Consider the following 27,145-nt stretch of genomic DNA (forward strand, 5'->3'; position numbering starts at 1 on the left):
TTACGTTCTACTGGAAGCTTGGGGCAAGAGACAGAACCAGCTATGGGGAGCAGAGGAACTGGTGGGTCAATAAAGAAATAGATACACATTTTCCCAGTGGCTCTAGAGAGAAGTTCTGAGGGCAGGAAAAGAGGCAGCTCTGTGATGGACAGGCACAACAAACTTAGGTTCTGTTGGCTGGCAAAAAGAGAAACAAAGCAACTGTTGTGTAAAGCACATACTGTAGCCACCTTCACCCTAGAAGAGTCCCAGACTAGTTTCATGTTTCCCTCCAAGCCACGGCTTTAGGGCTGACAACTGTAAACAGTGGCTTTGCCGGAGGCTCAGACAGCCCTGTGCCCCTGGGAGTAATGAGAAGTCTGAAGGGCCGTAGGGCACGATGGGATCAGTGTTGGAGGCTTGGACTAGACTTCTGTGTCAGCTGTTTAGAGGACAGGGTTGGAGAAGGAGAGGCTGGCTAGGAGTGTGTAGCAGCTGCCCATAATGTCTTTAGCACAGGTGGGTGGCATCCCCATGAAAGAGGGAAGACAGGACAAGGCCCACAGTGGGTATGTGGGTGGCTAGGAGTTCAGAATCCCCTTCCTCAATGACACAGTTTCTGTGCTCGGTGACTAAAGACTGCACTCTTAAAGGCAAATGCTTGCCCAGATGTGCTCCATCCTCTACCTATCTTTTCATTTGCAGCTCAGAACCAGCCCCTCTGGCTGAGCCATTAGATCCTGGGTCAGTAAGGTTGAGCTTTTACTGTGTGTGACACATAAAAGAGGGCAGTCCTACCAAAGGTAGCTCATCTCACCATCTCCTTGTCTTGGGTGAGGAATTTGGGGCTCAGCAAATTTAACGTCCATGGAGTGCAGTTAAAGCCTAGTTCAGACTCAGGCAAAGCAACTGCTGTGTAAAGCACATACTGCAGCTACCTCTCACCCTAGAAGAGTCCCAGACTAGTTTCATGTTTCCCCTCCAAGCCGCGGCTTTAGGACTGACAACTGTAAACAGTGGCTTTGCCGGAGGCTCCAGACAGGTCTGTGCTCCAAGCTTGTGCCTTCAGTACCTTATGTCTATAGTCTGAGGTCTGCCACCTAGTGGCTGCAGACATCCTTTTTTTTCTTTGGAATTCCTAGGTGGAAGACAGGCAGGCTGGCTTATTTATAGCACCACAAACTGTGAACAGGAAACTTGTCGGTCTCAGAGAAGGAGCCTAGCAATGTAAACAGCATATTGCCAGTGAGGGCCTGCAGCTCATGTGACAAACAATTAGCAAGTGAGTACAGATCAGCCATATACTTACATGTGTCCTGGTCATTGTGACACGGGTTTCTCCTGTCTGTACTGTTCACTGTGATCTCAAGAGCCTAGGCTGGTGGCATTTGTGTAGCAGATCTGCAAGCACTCACTGGACGGAGCGTGGCAGCATCTTTGTGGCTGTCCTGTCATGTGTGCATTTCCTTGTTGGATGATGGCTTGTGGGATCTGGACCGGCCCATCTGTCACATCTGGAACCTTGGCACATGTGACACAGACTTTCTGGCCTTAGAGAATCAAAGTTTAACTGCTAGGATCTACTCTGGGCAGTGTGTGGCATTTGTATGTGGCATTGCCATATAGAGACACATGGTAATGTCTCTCAAAAAAAAAAAAAAAAAAAAAAAGAAAAAGAAAAAAGAAAGAAAAAACAAAAAAACAAAAAACCACCAGACATTTATACCCATAATCTGGCTTTAAAATAGAAGGTTTGCTTCCCTGTGCTGCACGAGTACATAAAGGGAATGTCCCTAGCTTGCCCTGAACTATATATATGCACAGTCTTTCCACACATCCTTCATTGTTTAAAGAAGAGGACTGAGCATCCTTGTCTTCTCTTCTAACTCCAACATTCTACTGTTTCTGTGCCTCCCAGGGAGCCGGATATGAGTGGAAGAGAGACCACTTGTTACTAGGCAACCAGCACCCACCTCACCCATGTTACCATGGTGATGATGAAAGTTGGGCTGATGGGATTACCAGCTCCTGCTAATTGCACATGAGCACTCAAGGTCTCTGTCTCTTTCTTGCTTGCTCACTGGCTTCAACTCTCTTGTTCTTCTAAACACCATAGAGTCTCTCTCTCTCATCTATGGTTCTCCTGGGCCATTCCTGGTACACTAATGGAAAGCAATGGAGATAGAACCTGACTGTGCTTTGAGTAGCTGTGTGACCTTGAGCAAGTTACCCAGCTTCTCTGGGCCTCCATTTCCCCATTTGGAAAAGGAAGGGTTGGAATGCTGATCCCCTTCGAAGGTTCTTTCCAGCTCTCAAATCCTTTAATGCCTAGGGAGCACGTCAGGGGAACAGACCACACTGTATCCAGGCAACCAGCAGGCACCCTGCCCAAGTTGCCTTGGTGACTGGATACTGGAGGGGAGGGGAGTCAGTGCTGCAGCTAATTGCTTAATTATTTATGAGCGCCTCAAGTCCTTTCTGTTGTTTTTGTTGCTAGGGGCTGTGGGGTCACCTTTTCCTCTCTCCTGCCACCCCAAGGCATCTGCATTGTGTGTTATGCAATGAGAGAGCAGCTTGGCTGGACCTCGAGCTACCCGAGCTACTGAGCTACTGTTCTAGTTCTGCCTTTGTCATGTCCTAAAGCAGTGGCCTCAGGTAAGTCAACTCACCTCTCTGGGCCTCCTTTCTCCTAGCCTTGTGTTTGTCTAGAGAACACAGAGTGCCCTGTCTACCTGGAGGCTCTGGCGCCTGCCATCTACTTGCGAAGTGGGGAATACAAGTGGAATGCGTCTAGTGTGTGTTCACTGAAGTATAATTTTCAAGCATAATCAGAATCAACATGTGTTTGGTGGGAAGGGGTCAGAAGTGCTCACCTTCTTCTCTCTGGCCCTTAGCCTAAGGTCATTTATATTTTACTGTGTGTCACCAACTTCCCAAATGGACCTCAGGCCTTCACAGTATAAGCTGCAGACATGCAGTTAGGCCATTCAAACATTAACAGGAATAAACATAGAAATACAGGAGCTCCTTTTTCATTGATTAATATCCACTTTATGATCTGGCAGCCTGTGTAATTTTGAGTGCCTTAGAAGCCAAAGCAAAAGGGTGATTATGTAATGCAGAAAAACTTCTGGGCTCCTTCTGGTTCTAAGTCCTAGAAGGAGTTTATTATGTGATGTTTTATTTCATAGGAACTGCAGATAAACATGTAAATCTAGTCCTTTCTGGTGGAGTGATTATTACATGGTATGAGGAAGAATCAGACTGTGACAGTTTGACTGGTTGTGATCATTAGAAAGCAGCTATCACTCCTCACTGATGCTTTAGAGTTTCATACAGATAAATGTCCTCAGAGTCAGGTGCTGTTTATAACGCACATACATGGAGGTAAGCTTATCTTGTACAGCTTGGCAAAGTGGATCAGATTTTTAAACACAGGCAGCTGTTCTCATCCCCCAGACTCACTCTGAAGTGAGCCTGGACGGACGAGGATGTAATTGTGAAGACGCCCAGGCTGGGTTTACTCAGAAAAGGGAATAGCTAGAATGTGCACACTGTTGGGGGGCCGCTGCTCTACACTGAGCCCTGTTCACACCCTGGGTGAGTTAGATCTGTGTGTCTTGATATAGAGGATGTTCAGAGACACAAAGTCAGATAAAGAAACAAAGTGCAGCATTGATTTTAAGTGTGTCTGTTTCTTCTATAAAAAGATTTGGAGATGCAGTTTATAAATTGAGATGTATGTTTGTATGAACACATGTGTATTTTTCCAGAAGCTGTTAGCGACAGTTTCCTCCAGGAGGCAGATTGATAGTCTGGGAAGAGAGTGAGACCTCCCACTTATGACTTACTTTCACTCTCTGGACCTTTTTATTTTTTTAATTTATTTTATTTCTTGTTGTTGTTCAGATGCGCAGCAGAGTCTGGCAGTGGGAATCCTCAACTCTAGAGGATCCTCAACACACCTCTTCACATCCCAGCTTTGCCATGTAGTAACCACGTGGCCTTGGGGTTAACCTGCCTATTCTGTCCCTTGTCTGTAAGATAGGTGGATGGTAGCATCCACATCACATTTCTTAAGGGGTATTCAAGCTAATAGGGTAAAGCTCTCAGAAAGGCTTTAATGATGTCATAGGGGTGCTTTTATGAAAAGGTAGAGAAAGATTGAACAACAAATGCATGTGACCAGGTGAACCCTGGTAGCTCTCAGTGATGGAAGACTTGCTCAGTCACACTTCCAGAACCTTGTTACATTCCAAGAAGACGTCACAAAGCACACAGACTGTTTTGTTGTTATTTGCCTTGGCTAGCTTGTGGGCAGGACACCTGCCCTGGGTTCAGACAAGCTATCATGAAGCCAGAAAGTCCCTATCCTTTAGATATTCTCTCTCAAACAGAAAGCTAAGTAACTGCTGATCAAGTAGAAAATGGAAGGGTTAACCAACCGCAAGTCCCCAGCTGCGGGAATCTCCAGACCTTTGCCTTTCTCCTGAAGACAGAGTTAACAGAGGCCTAGGAGGAGCCTTGCCTGAGGGTTCCTCTTACTGTGACCTCAGGAGTCTCAGGGCTACAGTGACTTCCTGGGTTTTCACAAGCATAGGCTGTGTGTGCAGAACTGCAGCCCCCTTTTTCTTCCTCTACTGGGCGTGGAGGCAGAGGTGGAGAACTTTGGCCGACTCTGAGGATTCTCTTGAAAGCTGGGCATTCTGTGGGCACATTGTGGCTCCAGAGATGGAAGGAAAGTAACTGTTAGGCAACTTTATTCTCACCTGTAGTCATGCAAGCTTCAGTACAACTTCATGGACTCGGTTAGTGTTGCCTTTAGTACCTTGTTTCTGCGCTCTCAGACACTGGGTCTCTTTATCTGCTCGGCCATTGGTCCTCTCTCCATCTCTCTGTCACATCCAACTGTGCTTCCATCTGCCCTTCCATCCCTCCGTCCCTCCTCCAGCCATCTGCCAGCCTTCCCATCCAGCCTTCTGATTGCTGGTATGTCAATCCACCTCTCTTCCTCTCTCACACTGTTGGACTCTCAGACTCCATCCGCACTGATCCATTGGCCGGACCTTCCATCTGTCCTTGGCCCCAGCTGCGGGGCTAGCCGGGTGACTGTTTCTCTGCCCTTCTCCCTCGGGTCTTCTGCTCCGGGCACCGGCCAGGCCTTTGTTGGACTGGGGCAGGGCCGAGGCCGGGCGGGGTGGGGCGCGGGGCGGGGCGGGGCGGGGCTGGCGCCGGGAGACTACTAGGAGCTCGGGTCCGCTTGTCCTCGGCCTGGCCGGCGGAGAACATGGCGCTGCCCCCGGCTGCCGCACCCCCAGGGGCTAGCGAGCCTCTCGACAAGGCTCTGTCGGCGCTGCGGCCGGAGCCGGGCGGCGTCCCGCTGCACTCGCCCTGGACCTTCTGGCTGGACAGGTGAGGGCCGCGCCCCGCCGCTTTGTCTCGGCCGCGTCCTCGCTCGGTGCGCGCCGCTGCCTGGGGGGTCTCGCGCGGACGCGGCTAGAGTTCCGCGCGTCCCCGATAGCGCCCAGCCAGCTGGGCAGGGAGTCGCGGCGGGCCGGAGAAGGCTGACCCGCGTATCCCTGGGGTGCTGGGCTTGCTTGGGACGTGACCTTTGCGATAACAGTCAGAAAAGTCGGCCGGCGGCAGGGAAGCGCCAGGACCTCGCTGCGGGCACCTGCACCCCTAGCCCCAGCAGGGGGGTCTGGGGTAAGCTGGGGCTTCTGTGATGCAGGACAGCTTTGCGGGGGTGGGGGGCAGCTCTGGTGCCCTCGCCTCTGTGACGTCTCGGATCCCTGTTCAAAACAGAAACTTCTCACATGCTCCTGTATCTCCATCCTGCCTTGTTTTTTCATCACAATGCCCAATGCTACCGCGTTGTTACAGTGTGAACTTATTTTCAGTTTGTTATCAGGCCCTCCTTCGCTTGCCCTGAGCGAGATTCACGGAGCAGGGGGCTGGCTTTGGCTGCATGCAGAGTCCCAGCACCTAGAACTGTGCCTTAGTGGTAATGAAACTACTAGTTTTGTTGCGTGGATAGATTCATGGCTATCCAGCCCCTTAATACCTGACATTTGTGCAGGTAGTGATGATCAAGTTGTTTCCACAAGTGAGTGGGGATTTTGTTGAAACTGTTTACCATGGTTTAAAGAGTTAGGAGGAAATGTATGTGACAGTTTCCGGAGAAACTTAGTTTTATACTCTACTCGAATGCTTTGTTTTATTTTTAGCTTTGCACCAATATCTAAAAGTTTTTTTTGTAACTGATATTCATGTTTTAAGTGAAGACAGTTCTTTTCCTGTCAGACTAGCCCCTACCTCTTAAAAATTTACACCTGGAGCCAGTTTGTTACACAGAGAAGTTGGGGATGGGAAGAGATTTGCAAAAACATTTTCACTTTCATTCTGAGTTTCCAGAATTTGGCTGTCATAACAGGAGTGGCTTTGGGTTGGACAGCCATGAACAGAGTGAAATCGTGTCTTTGTTTCCAGAGGTGTCCTCTAACTGTGGAGTAGTTACTCCAGGTATACAGCCAGGCCCGGGGTCCAAACTGTGGGTATGCCGACCAGTAAAAACAGGATTGAGAGAGCTCTACATCCAGAGGATTAAATTTTAATCTGTTTAAAACAGCATATTTTAGGACTATTTTGGGTACCAGTCCTATATTTCCAAGCGTGCTTTATGAAAACATATATCTTCTAACGTATGTAGGCTGGTAGTGTAGCTCAGTGGTAGAGCACATGTTTCATGAATCAGATCCTGGGTTCAATTCTCAGCCCTGGGCAGGGGGAGGCCAGCCCTAAGAATAGGTTGCTTTAGTAAAAATACAAACTATGTCTTTCTTATATTTGCACCTCCCCCTGCCCGCCGCTGAAAAGTCAATAAATGAAATGTACTGTTTCTGTAGTGTCTAAACCTTTAGTAGAAATGCTGTGTTCATTTAGAAATTATAACTAGTTTCAACATGGTGCCTGATCTGGTAATTTTTATTGATCTTTATTTTTTTATTCTCTAGGAGACTACCATATTTATTTATAGAGCCTCTACCCACCCCCAGGCACTCTTGGGAAGAACACCTCAGGTTCTGGAAATTAACCTGGAGTTTCCCTCCAGAGACGGAATACGGCAGAGCGTAGTGGGGTTCTCAGGAGAGACCTGCAGGGCAGCTTTCCCTCAGGCTGGAGATCCACAGCATCCAAAGGCCGCCTGCCACACGGAGCTTCCTTCTAGCTCCTGTCTCAGGCAGTCTCATCTTAAGGCTGACTGGATGATGATCCCCCTGCCCAGGCTCATCCAGCTGCACCCAGTGTTAAGTGACCACTTGCACAGGGCTATGTGAGTTATGGATGTAAAGTACCAAGCAGGTGCTGGTGTGGAGTAAGAACTTACTATGTTTCAACTGGTGGGGTAAAGAGCAAGCTGGGTTGGTAAATTGCTGTGCACACCTGGGGACCTGCATTCCTCCAGCTTTTTCTCAGGGCCCAAGTCAAAGCCAGGCATAGTGATGTAGCACTCATAAGTATTGGTGCCATACTGACAGTCTCCGTCCTGGAAGGCAGAGACAGGTGATTCACTGATACCCACTGGCTACCCAGCCTATCCTTACTTGGCCTATGCTCCAGCCTAGGGGTTTGGGGGAAGCATTACTGAGGATGACCCCTGGCCTCCACATACAGCACTGATCCAAATTCAGTAGAAAGAAGCCAGCATCCTAAGTCCATTTCCCTACCAGACAGACTGGAGAATCCTTCAGAAATTATTTTCATTTTAAGTAGTCAAGTGCAAAGCCAAACCTGATTTGGCTGAAATCTATGGGCTACATGGCTAAGAATGTAAGTATATGGGACAGTGCACAGGACGAAGACACTTCTTCCCCTTAACTGGGTCTCTGATCTCTGCTTGGTTCTTGCCTTCCACTCCCACTAGTGTCTCCGTATGTTTCCTGGTCATTGTGCGGTGACCTCCTTCCATCTGTTTCTCACAGGACCCAGCCTCTGGGCCTGTTGTGCACAGGACTGCCACCCAGACACAAGGAAGGCTTGTAGCTCCCCGAGAAGCAGGAGGTGACAACGCCACAGGCAGGTGCTGCGGCCTCTGTCAGCACTGCACATGCACCCCGCCACCTCTTCAGCCACCATCACAGCGCTCCCCTAGTATCCTCTGAGCAGTTAACAGTGCCATCTCCATCCTCCTGATTCTCAGTCCCCCAAATCCTGGAGCCATCTGTAGCTACCCTTGCCCAGGCCAGAAACTGGAGAATAACTGGAGACCATACTCTTCAATTCAGTTGCTGTTCCCCCCGGGCCACCCTTCTCCAGCCTTTGTTTCTGCAGCTGCTGCTGCTGCATTGACTGCCTTCCCAAGACTGTAGTCTGCTCTTCTGTGTCTTTCCAGTGTCTGCTTCTGTAGTCTTCCAGGCAAGGCCTTCCCTGACCACTGATGTTGAAGGTGCACATGCCTCCACATGTGTTACATCTTTTCTTTAGCATCTCCACCATTGGCTGGTCTTTATCTAGAATGTGAGCTCTGTCCGTGGTTGCTTACTGCTCAGCTCGTAGATCTGGCGTAGTGTTCATGGTGGTGTTAAATTCTTCCCATAGTAACTGCACTGTCCTGTGGTGACTCACTTCACTCTTGCACACACCTATCAGTCTCCCGTCACTCTTTTCTCAAGTCTAGACACGTATAGCCCAGAGTCAGGAAGTTGGCAGTCTGGGTGCTTTTCTGATTACTCCAAAATGGAGCTGATATCTCTACAGTGTCTTCCTTTTTCTGCTCACCCATGCTGTTCCCTCACGGGACCACCAGGATCTCAAAGTACCTTTTCTGCCTGATTCTTGCATCTTTTTTCCTAAGTACCCTGCTTTGTCTATATCTCTACTTTTGCAGGCTTGGTGATTCTTAGCAAACTCACTAAGATCTAAGACATTCCCTCTCCACATGAGCCTCTCTCAACTCTTTCTGCTGGCTTTGGTCATCTATAGCTTCAGGAACATCGAAGCTTGCCTAGTGCCTGCATGGTACCCAGGCTCCTCCCTCTCCAAGCATGCCCTGTCTGGGAGGTAACCCTTCTGCACATACTGCACATATATCCAATCTGCCCAGCATGGCCTCTCTCTTAGCACGAAGCAGTTTACTTAATTTCTGTCATGCCTCTGCTGAGGTGTGTGTGATCAGATGAAGTAATGTTCTAGATCTCTCCCTGAATGACCCCAGTGGTGAGGGGTGTGTGTGTATGTGTGTGTGTTTGTGGTGTGTGTGTGCGAGCACGAACGTGTGTGCACGCACACGTTCTTGTGTGATGTTAGATATCAGTCATGGTGGGTTTTATTTCATTTTGTTTTTCAAGACAAGGTCTTATGTACTCCAGGCTAGCTGTGAACTCACTATCTTCCTGCCCAACCCTCTGGAGTGCTGGAATTTCAGGCATGTGTCATCACAGCTGGCCTTAGACTTGAGGCATATTTCAAAACAAACAAAAAAACCTTTAGATTTTGTTTGTTTTGTTTTTAAGGAAAACCTTATGCTCACGGGTTATAGTAACAATGTATATTTTGCTGTCTCAAGTTAGAAACTTTCCTTTTGACCAGGAGAACTACTGCCAATTCTAAACCTCTGCCATTTCTTTCCCCCAGGAACAGCAAACTTGTGATCATGTCTTGAGTGGATTGGGGACTTAGCGAACTTTGTCTCCTGCCCTGAGGACCTGGCTAACTCAGTCTTCCTTGTTATTCTTTGGTTCCTCTACATTTGTTCTGTAGTTGATCACTTTTATCTTACTCCTGATGCTGAGACGCTTCAGCCGTCAGGTCTTCGGGTCTGTGGCCTAAGACTGTGCCTGGCACGTAGCAGGTGTTTTGTATTTGTGAACTTCTGTTTTTGTTTACTGCTATTATGTATATGAGTGCTTTTACTTACATGTATGTCTGTGAACCACATGCATGTTTGGTTCCTGCAGGAACCAAAAGAGGTTATCAGATCAACTCGTATTGGAGTTAAAGATAGTTATAAGCTGCAATGTGGGTACTAGGAATCAAACCCAAATTCTCTGGAAGTACTTTTAACTACTGAGCAGTCTGTTTGCCCCCAGATTTTTGTTTTGGTCCACGAATATGGACCATTATCTACATCTGCCGCCAATGCCAATCCATCCAGCTCAGCTGCACCAAGTTTGTGTGTCTGAAAGTACAGTTCTCTGACTCTTACATCAGAATCACCAGCTTGTGCTATTAAATACCAGATTTCACTCTGCCCAGGACCTGTTCAGTAAGACCTCTGGGTGCAGAGCTTGAATGTGCCTCACCACAGTGCACCTTGTACCTGAACTGGAATGTTACTATGTATGCACTGATGCTGTGAACTGAACATATCGGAGTTCAGTTCTCTTAGAATCAGAAAGTAGGGAGTGTGGCCATGGCTACAGTGTGAGCATCCCCTCAGCAGGCCACCTCACACACTACGGTGCTTCAGGAGCATGTGAGAATCCGAAGGCAAGGGATTCTGAGGTATCCACCTTACAGATGTGATGCATCCTAATACATGGTGTGGTCCATACCCATGAGCTCTCAGAAGGAAACCCCACATAAACTCTCTTCATTGAGTGGCTTCCATGCAGGAGGTTGGCAGAAGGCACTTGAAGAGGCAGACTGACATTGAGACTCCTCCTCCCCCACTCTTCACTTATGTCTCTGCAAACTCTCTGAGTAGCTGACTGTTTTATTTTTGTTAAAGGGTTCAGTATTGATCTGTTTGGCATTCAGTGCCCTTCCATGAGGGATGGTTGAACAGTCTCTTCACATGTGGACCAGTGAGTGCTTATTGTAGAATGGCTCAGGGCCTGAATTCAGTATCCTTACTCTGAAAAGTTACTCATCCTTGGTAGTGCCTTCTTTGAAAAAAAGCAAAAAACAAAAACATCACCACCACCAACAACAAAAACCAACAAAACAAAACAAAAAAGACTTTGTTGTTTGTTTGTTTGAGATGGGGTTTCTCTTGTATAACCCTGGCTGGCTGTCCTGGAACTCACTCTGTAGACCAGGCTGGCCTGGGACTCTGTCTTATTTTGCCTTCTGAGTGCTGGGAAAACCAAGACAGCAGGCAGTGTGGTATGAGGGTACTTCAGGAACCAGTCCATCTTAATGGGGTCTATGAACTTGTGTTGTTCCTCACCACCCCACTTCTGGCCCCAAAAGATGAAAAGAGCCCAGGGCTACTGTAGAGCAGAAAGGGCAATGTTTGAAAGCAGGGAGAGATCAAAGCCGGATAAACATGTACAATGCTTGGTAATGCGGACAGCTTCAGCAGATGTATTGCTGTCAGCAGCAAGCTCAGCCCCCTTTTGTATGTGACTCTCAAACAGGAAACTGGTGTAGCCGCAAGCCACAGCTCTATCTAAAAGTGATTAAAATGAAATCATCTTTAATGGAGTGAATGATGAACGAGGGGCAGGCTTAATCACGGCACTGGGCCTCTGTGTGTTTTCCCTCTGACAGTTGATGTAAATTGCTTAGGAAGGCTGGATTTCGGCAGATGCAGCCCTGGCTTTGAAGTCTTTCCCCTTCAGATTTGTTCTCATGGCTAAAATGGAATCATCTCCTGTAGGACATTTGACTGTTCTCACCATTCATGCCTTTCACAAAGTATATTTATACAGGGCGCATAATTGGAGATATTGTACTATACAAACTATAAACTGCCTTTCCCCATCTTACCCTGTTAATATGACTCCTGTGTATTAAACAGTGACCCAAGTGCTGTATAAACTCAAGTATTCTCACGATACTGCAGTGGATGTTCCAGGAACATTGTATAGATGAAGATGCTAAGCTCACCTAGCAGTGCAGGGGAGAAACAATTTAAATAAAGCACTGAGTGACCATGTAGTGACCACGAGACCCCTGGTGCTTCCCTGGGAATAGGATCAGTGAATGGAACATCATTTTCTCATGTGTCATATGCAGTGGTGTAGACTTAGAGGTAAGCTCTTAATTTCAGCCACTTAACTTCACATATGGAGAAACTGAGGTCTGCCTTCATAGAAGATTCAGCCAAGGACCCCGGCATTAAAATGTGCAGAGATAGACTGAGGAGACGGCTCACTGGGTAAAACAATTTCTGTGTGAGCATGAGGCTGTGAGTTTGAACCCTAGAACTCACTTCATGTCAGCTGTAAGAGCATGCCTCTGTGATCCCAGCCGGGTTCCCCCAGATAAAAGGAAACAAGTCCCAGACACGCTCAGGCCAGCCATCCTCAAAGTGGAAGGTGAGACAACACCTGGACTTCTACGAATGACACATATGACATGGTACATTTGATTTTATAGTCATGCGTGCTCATATGCTTGTGCGCATGTGCACACCGCACAGAGAAAGAGAGCTTAATGCAGAGAATAAGAAGAGCCCTGTCTGAAACCTCATGTCCAAGCCCCTGGACAGGACAGTCCTCCACAATCAAGAGTGCTGTTGCCTTGGTGATGTCTTTGAGTAGTGTTGAGTGTTCTGTTAGAACAGTGGCTTTTATATTTTGCCTATGATGCTCCTACTCACTGGACTTTACCATAAAGGTGTTTGCCGTCCATATGGTGATTTTATTCAGATGATACAGGGCCAGCATCACTAGTGGGAGGAGTATTAGAAACCCCACCAACTTACCATGTGTGGGACCTAGGGACTGAGTCCGCCTCTAACTAGCTTCCAGGTGCTGCTGCTTGTAGACTGATCACACTTCAAGTGACCAAGGTGCAGGTAGTGTGGGAACCCTTTACGATACTTGCGCTTTGTGAGAAGTCTCACCAAGTATCTAGATGGCTGGTGCCACGGATAAGACTGTTTTGGTGGAACTGACTCCAAGGTCTGCCTGCAGTGGCCATTTCTTCAAAGGCGCACCTCATGGAGAGTGTTCATCTGGAATGTCCGAGTCAAGGATTTTTTGAGTCTGTGTTGCACGCAGGGTAGGTTCCTTCAAAGGCCACCACCGACAAAATACGCCAGCCAAGTGTGGCTCAAGTCTCGGCTGTGCCACTGCCAACTGTGTGTCAGTTAGTGAGTTCCTGTACCAGCTCAGCCTCATCTGCCAAGTGGAGGCGGAACATGACATGCACACATGCAAAAAAACATGTAATCGATTGGGTCACTGGCCCGAGGTGCCTCTTAAAGAAACCAAGGGGGCAGTGTGCTTTCAGACATTTGAGAAGTCCGTGAAGAGAGTGTATTCTTGTGGAGTGTCTCAGGGATCTGACCTAATGAGTAAATGTGGTTTGTAAATACTAAATTTGGTACCCAAGTGGGAACTTGGGAACGGTTTGAGTAGAACAGTTGGTCTAGTATTACTAGATTCTCAGCATCCTCCTGACTCTCCAAATGAGACAAGATTTTCACCAATTCTATAGAGAGAATCTTAGGATCCACTGTGTATTATTCTGTTAAGTTAGAGACACAGCAGTAATAAAAAAGGAGCTTAGGATTGAGTCTTAAGTAACATCAACACCTCTCTCATGTCTTCACTGTAATCACTGATTTGGCAGGGCCAACTCCCTTGTGCTTTAACCAATGGTCTCTTAATTACTTAAATTCACTCAGAGACCACCTCTACCATGGCTGCAGCCTAGGGCCGAGAGGGCCTGGTGGGTGTCCTCTCAGCAAGTGAACACAAGAGAAGGCTCTCAGCTGTTTGTGTGGCCTTTTCTCTGTTTTTAATTAGTGGGTCCATATGAGGGTTTCTTATCATCTGTGTCCCGTCTGTCTGTCTGTCTGTCTGTCTGTCTGTCTGTCTGTCTGTAGTCAACAGTAACTATTGCTGATTAGATGCTTTTAGACGCACTGTGTAAAAGAGACTTCTGTCTAGCACTGGCTCATGTATCCAGGCAGCGAAGCCATAGGTAGGGCTGTTTCTAGAGAGGGGGAAAGCAGAGGGTGAGGCTGGGGGCAGAACTGGGCTTGTCCTGGAAGGGATTGATTACAGAGAGTAATTAGTCTCTATAGCTTTCCCCAGTGGCCTTTGTTGGGTGTGCTGGCTTCCTCCTATGCCGACCCCTCAGCAATGATCTAGAATGCTGCTTCTCCACAGCTATGCTAGCTGCATTGCCTGACTCGGTGTCTCCCACAGTGTAACAAAGAATGGAGAATGGACAAGAGTAATGGATGGACCCTAGGAAAATAGGTAACATAGGAGCAGGAGGGAGGGATTCGCCATATCTGCTCTGTGGGTCACCATGCTGACAGTGATTTTCAAGAGATGGAGAATAGTCCTGGGAGGTAGGAAGGCCATGGTATCTGAGGCAGCACATGAGGAAGAATCCAGGTAAGTGTGGGTTATGTTATCAGCCTGGCAGAGTTGCTTTGAAAATCAGAGATAATACACGCTCAATAGAAGGAGGCTGAGATTCCATCACAGCCGTTAAGTAGAGGGTAGACTTGGCTAGAACAATTCAACATCTAGACTCTGGCCCACTGGAGGCATTTATCTCTCCGTTGCTGAGTTCTCAGCTCTAGTACTACATTGCAGGGAGGGTCATGTAGGCAGAGAGAGAACCAGAGTACAGGCCTAATCTTAGATTGCAGAATGGCCCACATCTGTGGTCTTCTAGGAATGGCCACAATTTGCATGTGTATTCCCTCAGCAGCTTTCTTTCTCATCTCTTCTTTTCTGGGAAAATAAAGCAGTTCCAAACTTTGTTTCTTTACCTCCAGGAGCCTGTGGGGTTGAGGGGAGCGGAGCGAGATTCAGAAAGCAGAAATGTCATGTGTAGAAAAAGACTTCAAGAGCTTTGTCCTAAACTCCAAAAGAGGCAGAAACGAATGTTTGTAGTATGATTAAATGATCAATCCCTCAAGGCTTTTTCATGTCTGAACCAGGGCTTTCTGCACAATGGACTTTTTTTTTTAGCCAGAAGCTTTCGCATTTGGGGGCATTATAAAGGTTCACCTGCTTACTTACAGCAACACAAAGTGCCGTTCAATATTGCCTCTAATCATCTGGGTCACTGCATGCCAGATGAGCACCCAGGCAGAGGGCTCTGACTACTATTCTCTATAGAAGATGAGATCCTTGGTGTTGATAAAGTAAAAATAGACAATAAAGATATATGTTATAGTCATGGTTTTATACATGTTGTACACATGGTTTTAGTAAGCATGTCTCTTGTTTGAAATCTCTTCTGTATCTTTGCCCTTCAGTTGTTTATGTGGCAGCAGCCTTACTCAGTCTGCATTGCCTCTCAGGAAGCAGCCTATAGCCCCAGCTACTCAGGAGACTGAGGCAGGAGGATTTCAAGTGACAACATAGTGAGACCCTGTCTCAAAATATTAAAAAATTAAATACTGAAGATGTAGCCAGGTTGCCTAGCATGTGTGAGGTCTGGGTTTAGCCCTAAGTAATGAAGGGAAATGACAGTAACTTGAATCAGCAAATCCAGTGCATACTGGCTTGCTTACAAGGCAGGCCACTTGAAAACCTTGGCTCGTTTGCCCTTCTCAAATGGGCTCTGTGGCTGTGTCCCTAGTCTTGCTTCTTAAGGTAACCTGAGGTTCAGGATGAGGTTGAGACATAGCAGTGTGTTTTAGTGACTATCAGAATCAAGTTTGGTGCATAGAATACCCAACTTGCACTGACCAGCCAAGCCAACACAGGCCTGACAACATTGCTGTACTGGTCTGCAAGACAGATGTTTATAAAACGACCCAGCAGATAGATCCCTCTGAAATCAGAATCACAACCTCCTTCGTGAATTAACTGGGAAACTGTCTACTTTGCTGTTGCTGGGATCAAACACCATGACCAAATGTAACCTGGGGGAGAAAGGGTTTGTTTTTGCTTAGGGTTCCTGAGAACTAAATGGATCCCACACACTATCATGTCAGGGAAAGGCGTGGTGTGGCAGCAGCAGTAAGAAGCTGGCTGATCACATCTGCACACAGGGAATAGAGAACAGAAAGAGGAATGAGGCTGTAAGCCTTCAAAGCCCACCCTAGTGACTTACTTCCTAAGGATTCCACAACCTCCCCTAAAACAGTGCTACCACTTAGGTACAGTTCTTCAAACAGGTCCTTCTTCATTCTAATCACCTCACTGAGTTTCTGTGGAGCCAGATATTTCCTTCCTGGCCCTGATGCTGTTAGCCTATCAAAGGCTGGCTGTGGCCAAGCATGTTCCTGTTGGAAGAAGTGGTAGCCTCCTTGAGAACACACCAAGATTCTACCATAAAGTTTCCTGAAGAAATGACAGTGGACAGTGCTGAGATGGCTCAGTAGCTGTGCAGGCATGAGGGTCGGATGCTCAAAACCTGCGTGAAAGCCATTCCTGGTGTGCTTATGACCCCACCCAAGCCCCAACAGTGGGGAGCCCTGGAGATTCACTGTTAGAACTAATGTATCCCTAACAGCAAACTCCAGGTTCAGGGAAATATATTAAAGACCCTGTTTCTGAAAAATAAATAAATTTAAAAGTGGACAGTTACAGAGGAAGATATATGACATCAGCTTCTGGCTTCTACATGTGCACATATGAATAAACATAGCACATATACATTCACATACACGGACACATATATACATACACACACACACACACACACACCACATACAATTAAGAAGGTAGGGCATTTTTGTTATTGTTTTGTACTTTTAGAAATATAAGTGTGGGCTGTAGAGATAGTGCTTGTTATGCAAGCATGAAAACTTTAGTGCTGACCCCCAGCCCTCGTGTAAAGAGCCAGTGTGGGAAGCGTGCCTGCAATCCCAGAGCAGCACAGCAGGGCCCAGGAGGAGCCCAGGTACTTATGGACCAGGCAGCCTAGTCACTTAGTGAGTCCCAGGTTTACTGAGAGACCCTGTCTTCCAAATGATGGTAGAGAGCGATTGATGGAAATGTCCTGGTACACACATGCACACGCATCTGCACACACCGAAATGAAAACGTAGAACTGGGTAAACTCAATTATAGCGCATATGCCTAGCGTAGATGGATGTGGGTTTTGTAATTGCTGAGATTTGACTGGGTAGCTCTGCATGTGGGATAAGGAGAGACCGTCACAAGCACATCATCTGGTTTTGTTAAATGTTTTTGTCACTGGGAATGTCACCATGTCTGTCTGAGCCCCGGTGTGATCACTGCTGAATAGTCACAAGCACCACTGCAGGCTGCAAGGGCCCCTGCAGGACGCTCCCCACAGCAGCTGGAGCCCGGCTCCTCACACTGGCTGCCGAATGTCTTAGTTACTTCCTTCCAGATGCTTTTCCTGAGCTCTGGAGACTCAGCATCTTCAAATACTTGGACACTGAAGCAGAGACCTTAAGTGACTTGTACAATTGTCTCCTACTCTGGAGTGTCAGGAAACTAGACTAGAATCAGGAGCCTTGGAGACCAAGTACTCATTAGTAACTTTGGAAAGTTGAATGGGAACCACCACCTGAGTGTTGTGTTTTGTGTAATTTGAGATGATAATGTACAAAGTGAACACACATATAACACTCATTCTGAGGCTTTGAAAATCAGTGAAAACTTCACAGATTAAAAAGCTGCAGAATTCATCTCCTACCTTAGGCTCTCACCTATCTGGTGCTTGAGTGCAGTCAGGGGTGGAGCCCTGTCTAAAGCGCTTGTAGGATCCTGGAATGTATTTGCTGGGAGTATGTGGTAGAAACCAGAGAGAGAGATTGAGTACTTTTGGTTTCTTAGCTAATGTCTATAATCTATGAGCACATTAACCTGCTTTACACAGCGTATTTTTCTGTGTCCAAGTAGAGGCTTTAATATCCACAGCCCATACCTTGCAAGATACCTGATGGGTCTCTTTGGGTCCAGGCAGCTGCTGTTATCAACAGGGTGTTGGTCCCTATGTGGTCCTCACTGCTGTTTGCTTGGGTTGGCTTAGACACAAAATAGCAGTCACATTTGTGGCTGTGGTTTTGCTTTTGACACAAAGCCCATAGCCTGAAAGCTAGGAAATAGTTATAAAATCATGAGTTCTAGACAGAGGTGCTGTAGTCAAAATGTCCTTTATAATTTGATTTGCATATATGTGTATGATGTATGTATCTGTATGCCTCTGTGCAAGCATGTGAAGGCCAGAGCTGAATGTTGTGTATCTTCCTCTATTGTTTTCCACCTTAGTTTGAGTCAGGGTGGTCTCTCACTGAACCTAGGGTTTGCCATTTCAGCAAGATGACTGACCAGCAAGCGCTTGGCACCCACCTCTCTCCCCTTTTCCAGCACTGGGGTTACAGATGTCTGACATTGCCCCTGGCTTTCACATGGATGCCGAGCAAGGGTCTGAATGCTGGTCTCCATGCTTACAGAGCCAGCACTTCCCTCACTGAACCATCTCCCCAGCTCTGATTTCCAGAACATGGTTGGTGGAGCCCTGTCCCCAGGGTGCTATCCCATCACCCTGTCCCCAGGGGGCTATCTCATCACCCTGTCCCCAGGGGCTATCTCGTCACCTCTGCTTCAGAGTTGGTTTGGGTTTTCCCTGCATCTTTGGGGTGTGGTAGAAAAACAACTCTGTAGAAAGTGTCCCTTGATAATAACCTCTGGGACTCTTAGGGTCCTTAGGGTCAGCGGCTGGAGAAAAGTGTTTTTTCATAGATTCTAGATCCTAGTGTGTCTGCTGTGAGCTGGGTGCTTCTCTTCTTAGCAAGCCCTTGATTCCTCACAGCCAGACATGGGCTCTGAGCATTGTTTGTGTGGTTAAACCTGACAAGGACCCAGTGTGCCTGTGAGCACAGACTGCTAAGTCAGCAGGAAGAAGGAGAAACAGTCGTGCTAACAGGGGGTCTACACACTGCTACATCTGAACACCTATAGATCCACACAGCCCGATCCCAGGAACTGTACTTGGAAAGCTGAAATGTGATCTTTTTCCCAGAGGATAAACCTGTAGTGTGCTGCCATCTAGTGGAACATATAGAAACTAGAGATTAATGTATTCTGCCCATGCAATTCATAAAAGCTCAGGGGACACCACTGAAAGTATTAAGGCAAGAAATTTAGGGGGGAAACTAAGACTGACTGTTAATAGAGGTCTCTAAAGTAGCGTAATGGTCCCCTGCTTCCAAGGGGAACATGGGCATTTACCACAGGGTGTTATAGCTTTTTAAGCTGATCACACAAAGAGAGCTTTGCATCCGAATTGCCAATGGCAAGTAGTTTCTTATCTGAAGTCCTGAACGGTGCCTACGTGTTAGTAAGATATTCTCAAGTTTTTTTTTCTATGTGATTTTAAAGTAATTCCAATACCTTTCTCATGTACTTTACCTTTTTATCTATTAAATTTCCACAGAATAAATATTTCTGCCTATTAGGAGAAGCAAATACATGCCCTCAGGAAGAAGGATTTAAATTCTTGCCACCACCTATCTCTAAATGTCCTTTTCTGGGGCTCTAGACCTGTGCCCAGTCAAGACCCACATAGTTATATTGTGGAATATCTCACAATCACTGACTGGATTTGTTTGCTTCTTTGTTATCTTCCTGTTGATAGATCACTCCCTGGTGCCACAGCAGCTGAGTGTGCCTCAAATCTGAAGAAAATCTACACGGTACAAACAGTTCAGGTAAGAGTGGGGAGGGATGTCTGGGCCAGTGAGGGATACATTCGACACCTGTCACTCAACTTTCTACTGCTTGGACAGTCCTTTCTCAGGGCTCTGCCCTGGAGCTGTTATTTAGGTCCGTCTCTATAGCAACTGTTTATCTATCTACTCCAGAGGCAGGCTTTCTCTGGCTCTAGCTAAAACTCCATCAGCAAAATCTTTGATTGATCTGCAGGGAAGGCAAGAGGAGCACACAGCGATAGTAAGGGTCTTAAAGCTGCATTGTCCCCCTTGGAAACCATGTGTCAGCCACATGGTTCTCTGTCCCTTTGAGTTTCTGTGTAAGTAGTGCAACAATGACATCCACCAACATGGATCACCATGAAGACTGAGGATGACCATTTGGCAGGATATTTGATGTTCAAGAGACCCCCCAACAAGTCTGTGGTTCTGTTTGACTTTTCTCTGTCTCTCTGTGTGTCTCTGTCTCCCTCCTTACTCCTCCCTTCCCTCTTTCCCCCCTCCCTCCTTCCTTCCCTCCCTTACCCGCTCCCAGCCCACCATTTGTGGGAGTAGACATGACCACACACCTTTTAAATACCAGTGCTGGAGATCTGACCTTAATAAGGTGTATACTTTATTGGCTAAGCCACTTTCCCCAGACGGTTTCCAAAAACTGATTTACTTTATTAATCCCGTTTCCCATTTCTTCCCAAGCAAACTCTACTAAGTTTCTCTCCCCTAGTGTCCTTTCCAGCTACAGGCACAAGGCCTTTGAGGCTGCATCAAAGCCATGCTGACTACGTGTCCTGGGTCTTCTACAAGGAACAGGTTATAAACATTTTTCTAGTGTGACTCTAAATCTTGTCACATCTTTTCTTCCCACGTGAGTTTAACAAATTGCACTTTCAGACATGCACAGCAAAGGAGCCCGGGTGTTAAGTGCTACCTGTGACCCCTGTGCACACAGTAAAATGATGTAAGGACAGTCCCAACCACAGGCCGTTTCTCGTTTTCTTGGGAAAATGGTATAGGCATGTGACAAGCAGACTAACAGTGTTGCTCTGGGGTCACTATTCGGCGCTGAGTGCAGCCGTGTGGACCGGTGCCACCGAGCCAGATCCCTCAGAGTTGGGGGAGCTTCCCCTTAGCTGTTGTTTGGTGAATGTTATTTGGCTTTTGCTACTCTTTCCCAGGAGCCACTGAAGAACATCAAGGCACTTGGTTTTAAGGCCCACCTGAAGAAGCCCTTCAACCCTACTGGGATTTTGAGAGATTCCTCCTTTCTCCAGTCTTTTGTGACAATGAGAGCCTCAGAATGGGGTGTGGGGTCCCAGGACAGAGGCTAGAGGGTGATCCTCCTACTCCAGCATGGTCACAGTACATACAACAGGGGTTGAATCTTTAAGGCTTGTATTTGTGAGGCTCCTTAGGGACCAATTTAAAGGCCCCGGGCTGACAGAGGAGAGGCTTGTCTCCATTGTATTGAGATATAATTGAAAAGTTAGCGTCCCCTCACGTCCCTTACCATCAGACTCTCCTCCCCTGGTTACAACCACCATTTTTGTTCTGCTCGTGTATGTTCTTCCATCTGAGACTGAACTTGAGTCAAGTTGAAGCTCACAGTACTGTTCTCAGCTATATCTGACCTCTGTTCACCAAGTCAGTACTGAAGGATGGAGTGAATGAGAGACGGTTGTGTGCATGGACTTTCTGAACCCCTCCCTGCACACTGTTCTCAGAAAGCTGTATCCATTGGCCGCTGCACCTTCACAGAGGGGCAATGGTTCGGTTCTGGTCCATGACAAAATCTTAATCTTTGTGTATATGGAGCCCAGACAGACATGCAAGCCCATAGATAAACACAGGGTTTCCCTGTCATCTGTAAATATTTCAGGACTGACTTAGAAAGGACTCCTTCAAGATGGAGGGAGGGACAACAATGCAAAGGAGATTGTGAAACACCTCAAGTTCCTTATTTATACAACTCTGTGAGGCTGACTGGAGGATGTAGCTCTCTGTGGGGTTTGCGTTTGTAAGCCCTCGAAGAGGGTTGCCAAGTGTTACTAGGTCACTGGAATCTGCCCCTTTGCTGGCTCTGCCCGCTGGAAAGCAGGGTAGTCACACCGTTTGAGTACCTGGCACTCAGTAGCATGTGAACATTTTTCTTTCTTTTTAAAAACCTCTATATATCTTACTGACTCATCTTCAAAGCAAGAATAATCACGACAGAGGTTTTACCATGCTGAGGTGCGGATGGGGTAGTTCACTGCACAGTAAGTGGCCTATGCTGATAATGCGCTTGCCTTTCGTCTCCGTCTCCTCGTGCTGCTATTGCCAACACCCCTAAGTCACATTTAATGTAAGATTATTACTTACCACCTCCTCACAAGTATGTCAAGCGGGTGACACCACTCTAACCTCTTATTTATAAAATCAAATTTGACTTGCCTGTAACTTTTGGTAACTCAGCTGTGCTTGTCTTTAGCATCTCAGGAATGTCCCTTACTGCTTAAGAAGTGGCAGGGACCAGAGCATTTGAGCACAGAGGGGGCAGGCTTTGCACCTGCTGTCTTTATTCCTTGACTGTATGTTGATGTTAGTCCCCTCAGCTACCTCGGTGTTTATGTAAACATTTGTCCAGTGGTATCTGAGTCCCCTCCCATGTACGTTTTGATGAGGTTTAAATGCCATCCGTGTGCTGTAAGTAGTAGAAAATTATGTCCTCTTTTGTGAGCTAGGGAAACTGAGACTGAGTCAGTGGAAACAGCTGATCGTGGACTCTAAGGCTGGAAGTTCCTTTGCTTCTTTGTAAGCTCTCTTACTTGCCCTGTGTGTGGGGTGGAGCGGGAGAGGCTGAGGATGCCCTGAGCTCTGCTGGGAACACTCGCTGCAGACACAGGAATTCTCTGCCGCCTTCCTGTCTTTCATGGACAGTGCACTTTTTACTTCAGTGTGTTTGCACTTTTGGGCATATATAGACTTGGCCCATTTCTCTCGTGTTTCTGCATCCTCAGTGAGCAGAGTTCAGAATAGAACTTGGTTTCTGGGCCCAATCTACCCTAGGGGAAAATGAAGAGCTGGGAGGGTTGGCTTGTAGCACATTTTCCAGCAGTGCCTGCCTGTTGACTTTTAAAGCACCCCTGGACAGAATTGTATACCAAACTTTAGTAGTTTGTGCTGTCATCTTCAGAAATTGCCCCTCTGGTCCTATCTCGCCTATGTTCTGTCCAGGACATCCCGTTGATGGCTCAGTAGTAAAAAGTTCAAAGAACAGAAATGTGATGTTTTTTTCTGTAAGTGGAATTTCTGCATCATTCCTTGAAACAACAACATCTTCATAAATTATATATATGTATATATAAAATTTATGCATATTCCACTAAAGTTAAAAAAACCATGAACACCCTATGTAGTATGTTAGGAGAATGTGGGCCCATCAGATGGCTCCTCAGGTAAAGGCCTTTGCCAACAAGCCTGAGTGCATAAGCTCAAACCCCACACAAAGGAAGAATACAATGGAATACCACACGTCATCCTCTGACCTCCATAAGAACATGCACATATGCACGCACGCATGTGCACACACTCTCTCTCTCTCTCACACACACACACACACATACACACACGTACACATCATGCCATGGAAGGATGTAGAGCCCCCTTGAAGGAAGAAAGAAAGAAAGAAAGAAAGAAAGAAAGAAAGAAAGAAAGAAAGAAAGAAAGAAAAATGGGGAAACAGAACAAGGACTTTGAAGCCAGTTCTGCCTGTGACTTTCATCCAAGTTCCATCCAACGTCATGATGTCCTGTATAGATAATGAAAGCAATATCTTTAGTCACAACCCAGCTATACAGAGCTAGAATTAAGACAGATTTCTCCTAGTCCTGTTTGTGGCACTAGAAGCCATTGTGTGTTGCAGAGGTGGGGATGAAAAGTGAATGCAATTTTATTTACAAACTACAAATAATTTAGTCACTTTTGTTGTAGAACTTGGAGTCTTCTAGTGTTAAGCCTTCTGAGGACACCTCTCTGCCCTGCCCCCTTTACCCGTGAACTGTAGAAGCACACCTGGTACGTGCCAGCTGCTCATCACCTTTGGCCCTGCCATGGCCTCAGCATGATGGCCTCTGTTGGGTACACACATCCAGACCTCAGGTCCCATGCCCATATGCTTTCTGTCAACCTCATCCTCCAGCGTGGCAGGGAAGAGCATGGGAATTAGGAATGTTGTCTACCTTCCCTCACCATCTCAGAGCAAAGGGAGCTTTGAAGCTGTGGTAAGCCCTGAAACAAGAATATTCCCTTACGCTGGAGAGATGGCTCTGTGGTTAAGATCACTGGCTCTTCTCCCTGGGTTCAATTCCTAGCACCTCCATGGCAACTCATAACTATCTGTAGCTCTAGTTCCATGGGAATCTGATGCCCTTTTCTGGCTTCTGTGGTCTCTGTACTCATGTGGTACATAGATATACATATAGGCAAAACATACAATAAAATAAATTATTCTTAAAAGAACACTGCCTCCTCAGCTGGTGTCTTGTCTTCTGCCCTTTGCACCTGCAGCAGAACTTTGGCCTCACAGGCTGTATCCAGGAAACAGCTGCACACTGCTCAGGGGTCCCCAGACCTGGCCCCTCCCCCTTCTTAAGGATCAGACTCCACAGTCCTCAACTCAGACTAAGTCAACAAAGTCTTCTGTCTGCTCTATGGTCATTTGTAAACCATCAGCACTCTGCTTTCAGCCTGGGTTCTGCTGTGAGTTTAAAACATCTAGCCAAAGAAAGAGACTGCATGCTGTGTTCTCCAGCCTCTGAGCAGCCTTTCTCTGTAAGAAGGTAGGCAGGCCTGGAGGCTGTTCACTGGAAAATGCTCTCCTCTACACATACTGCAACACTGAAGAAACAGGACCATTTCTTCTTTCCTTTCTCTCATTCTCTCTTCCTCTCCCTCTTTTCCCATCATCCTTCTCTACCATTTCCCTTCATGCCCTCTGCTGCTTTTCCTCTCTCCCTTGCTCCCCCCTCCTGACTTTCTCTTTTCCTGCCTCCTTCCTCTCTGTCTTCATCTCTGTTTCCCCCTTTCCTTTCTCTTTATTTCCTCATTCCTTCTTGTATTACTTAGGGTTTTCTAGACTAGAGTTAACAGAACTTATTTTATATATATGGAATTTATTGGACTGACTTATAGGCTACAGTCCAGCTAATCTGACAATGGCCTGCTGTGAATTGAAAGTCCAGGAATCTAGCTCAGTCCACAAGGCTGGGTCCCATCTGGTCTTCAGTATATGCTGGAGTCACAAAGAAGTAGGCTCCACTGTTGGTGAAGGAATAGTTGTGTTAGCAAGGCAAGGGCAAGCAGGCAGAGGAAAACCTGTCTCCTCTGTGTCCTTACATAGACTTCCAGCAGAAGGCATGGCCCAATTAAAGGTGTGACTTCCAGCCTCAGGGTCTGGATCAGAGATGTGCTTCTTCAGAGTAGTGCTGGTGCTCACCTTTAGTCCAGCACTGGGAAACAGGCGGTTGGATCCATGTGAGTTTGAAGTCAGCCTGGCCTATGGAGTGAGTTCTAGGACAGCCTAGGCTACCAGAGAAATCCTGTCTTAAAACAAACAAAAAACAATGCATGTCTTCCTGCCTCAGTGGTCTGGACTAGACATGAATATGCCCACTTCAAACCAAGCCAAAAACAAACAAACAAACAAAAACCAAAAAGCCTCACAGGCATGCCTTTCATTTCTGGGTTTCAGTTTCTTTCAGACATGGTCAAGTTGACAACTACTAATAGTCACCACGCTGCCTTCCCTGCCTACCCCACGCCCTTATTTCCAGGATCAGTCTTTAAAGATTTGTTTATTTTATTTATATGAGTGCACTGTAGCTGTCAGACACACCAGAAGAGAGCATCAGATCTCAGATGGTTGTGAGCCACCATGTGGTTGCTGGGATTTTAACTCAGGATCTCTGGAAGAGCAGTCAGTGTTCTTAACCACTGAGCCATCTTTCCAGCCCCAGGATCATTTTTCTTTGTTTAAACATCATGTTCTTTTCTGTCAGTAAGTATCACCTTTTTAAGACCTATGAGGACTTATCCTTTCTCATGTCTCCGAGCATTTCAGGTGTAAACTGAAGAGTGAGTTTGTGAACTTTACAGACAATGAATGGGTTTCTGTGGCAGAAAACTGTCAGACAGAATAGCTCTAAGTGCAACCAGAAAAATGCCATGTCTGGCTTCCTTCTGTGGTTCTCCCGTTGCTGTGGGTGTACTGCCTTTGAATCGCCCGCCCAAGGAGGTAGCGGTGTCTCGCTCTGACTGCACACATAGAGATGTGGGGTAGAGTGGTATGTCTGCTTTTTATTTGGTTTGGTTTGGTTTTGAGACAGGGGTTTCTCTGTGTAGCTCTAACTGTTCAGGAACTTACTCTGTAGAGCATACTGGCTTCAAACTCACAGAGATCCAACTTACTCTGGCTCCCAAACGCTAGGATTAAAGTTACGTGCACAGCAAGAACCAGTGCCTTAAATTCAGATGCTAGACTTCACTGGTCAAGGGTCTGGGCTGCCTCAGATCCTTGAGGAGAACAACAATGATGCTAAAAACTTACCAAGTAGTAAGCAGCCCCTGTGACCACATTAACTTAGTTCCGTCACGGTGTCCTGCAGACAACTGGTGCCCAGCAATGTTGACTGAATGGATGGGGTCAATGAGACCTCTGCTGGCCCTTGGGTGATCGGTAAGCCTTTGTAGGGTGGGGGAGCACTTATCTATCATTAAGAAGCATTGTGCTTAGCTGAACTATAATGCTCTGTCCCAGGCCAAAGGGAACTCACTGTAAGCCTGGTGCCTCTGAAAATCCACTTACAAAGTTGAACCTGTAGTAACATTTAGGTGTTGGAAGACAGTCATTGCAGATCATCAGGCTTGCACCCAGTCAGAAGAGGGACATTTGTAACAGCTGTTCAGTGCCCTGTGCTTTCTCAGTGGGTCCCTTCCACTGGCATGCTTAGAACTTTTGCTCCCATTCTGTGTTCAAGCACAAACTCGTGCAATGATAAACAACTTCCAGGTACAGCCACAATTGCACTGTGACGGTCTGTCTCCTTCCTGCCAGATTCACCGACGTAAACAAGCTCAGGGATGTTCTTGCTTTTGTTCTTCCAAGGCTACAACCCATAACAGAGTCCTCTGGTCTCTTCTCATTTCTGAGATAAAAAAAATTCATGCTGCATGTCATTCTCTAAGTACTTCAAATGCTAGGGAAAGGTCAGGCCTGGAGAAGCCTCGCAGGATATCATGGGAGGAGCTTTAGAAGGATTGACTTTCAGAGCCGAGGTTGCTGTCAGCAGCATGATCCCGGCCTTCTTCGAGCAGGGGCTTTTGGTTTTGCATCATTTTGTCCATGGATTCTGCAGAGGTCATTGCCATGTCCTAGCAAGAGTCTTGGGCTGGAGTTACATGCATCACCAAAGTAAGTGGGCATTGACAGGTTGGAAGACATTGTCAACAGATGTGCCTTCTTCTGTGACTCTACACATGACTTCTCTGTGACTTCTAAGACTGGAGAAAGATATGCATAAAACAAACAAACAAAAATAATAGAATCATCAAAGAAAATAGGGGCTTTTGGAATCAAGT

General features: G+C 46.7%; 1 protein-coding gene across 1 annotated transcript in view; it reads left to right on the forward strand.

Annotated features, from left to right (window-relative positions):
* Positions 1-5,217: 5,217 nt before the first annotated feature.
* The window catches only part of EIF4E3 (eukaryotic translation initiation factor 4E family member 3), a 40,114-nt gene continuing 18,186 nt past the window's right edge, over positions 5,218-27,145 (forward strand). Inside the window, exons 1-2 of the mRNA XM_080913948.1 lie at positions 5,218-5,391; positions 19,459-19,531. Of these exons, the coding sequence (XP_080770074.1) occupies positions 5,267-5,391; positions 19,459-19,531 (198 nt within the window). The 5' untranslated portion in view covers positions 5,218-5,266. The remainder of the gene's footprint in view (positions 5,392-19,458; positions 19,532-27,145) is intronic.

This window comes from Micromys minutus, assembly GCF_963924665.1.
Source record: "Micromys minutus genome assembly, chromosome: 3".
NCBI lineage: Eukaryota > Metazoa > Chordata > Mammalia > Rodentia > Muridae > Micromys > Micromys minutus.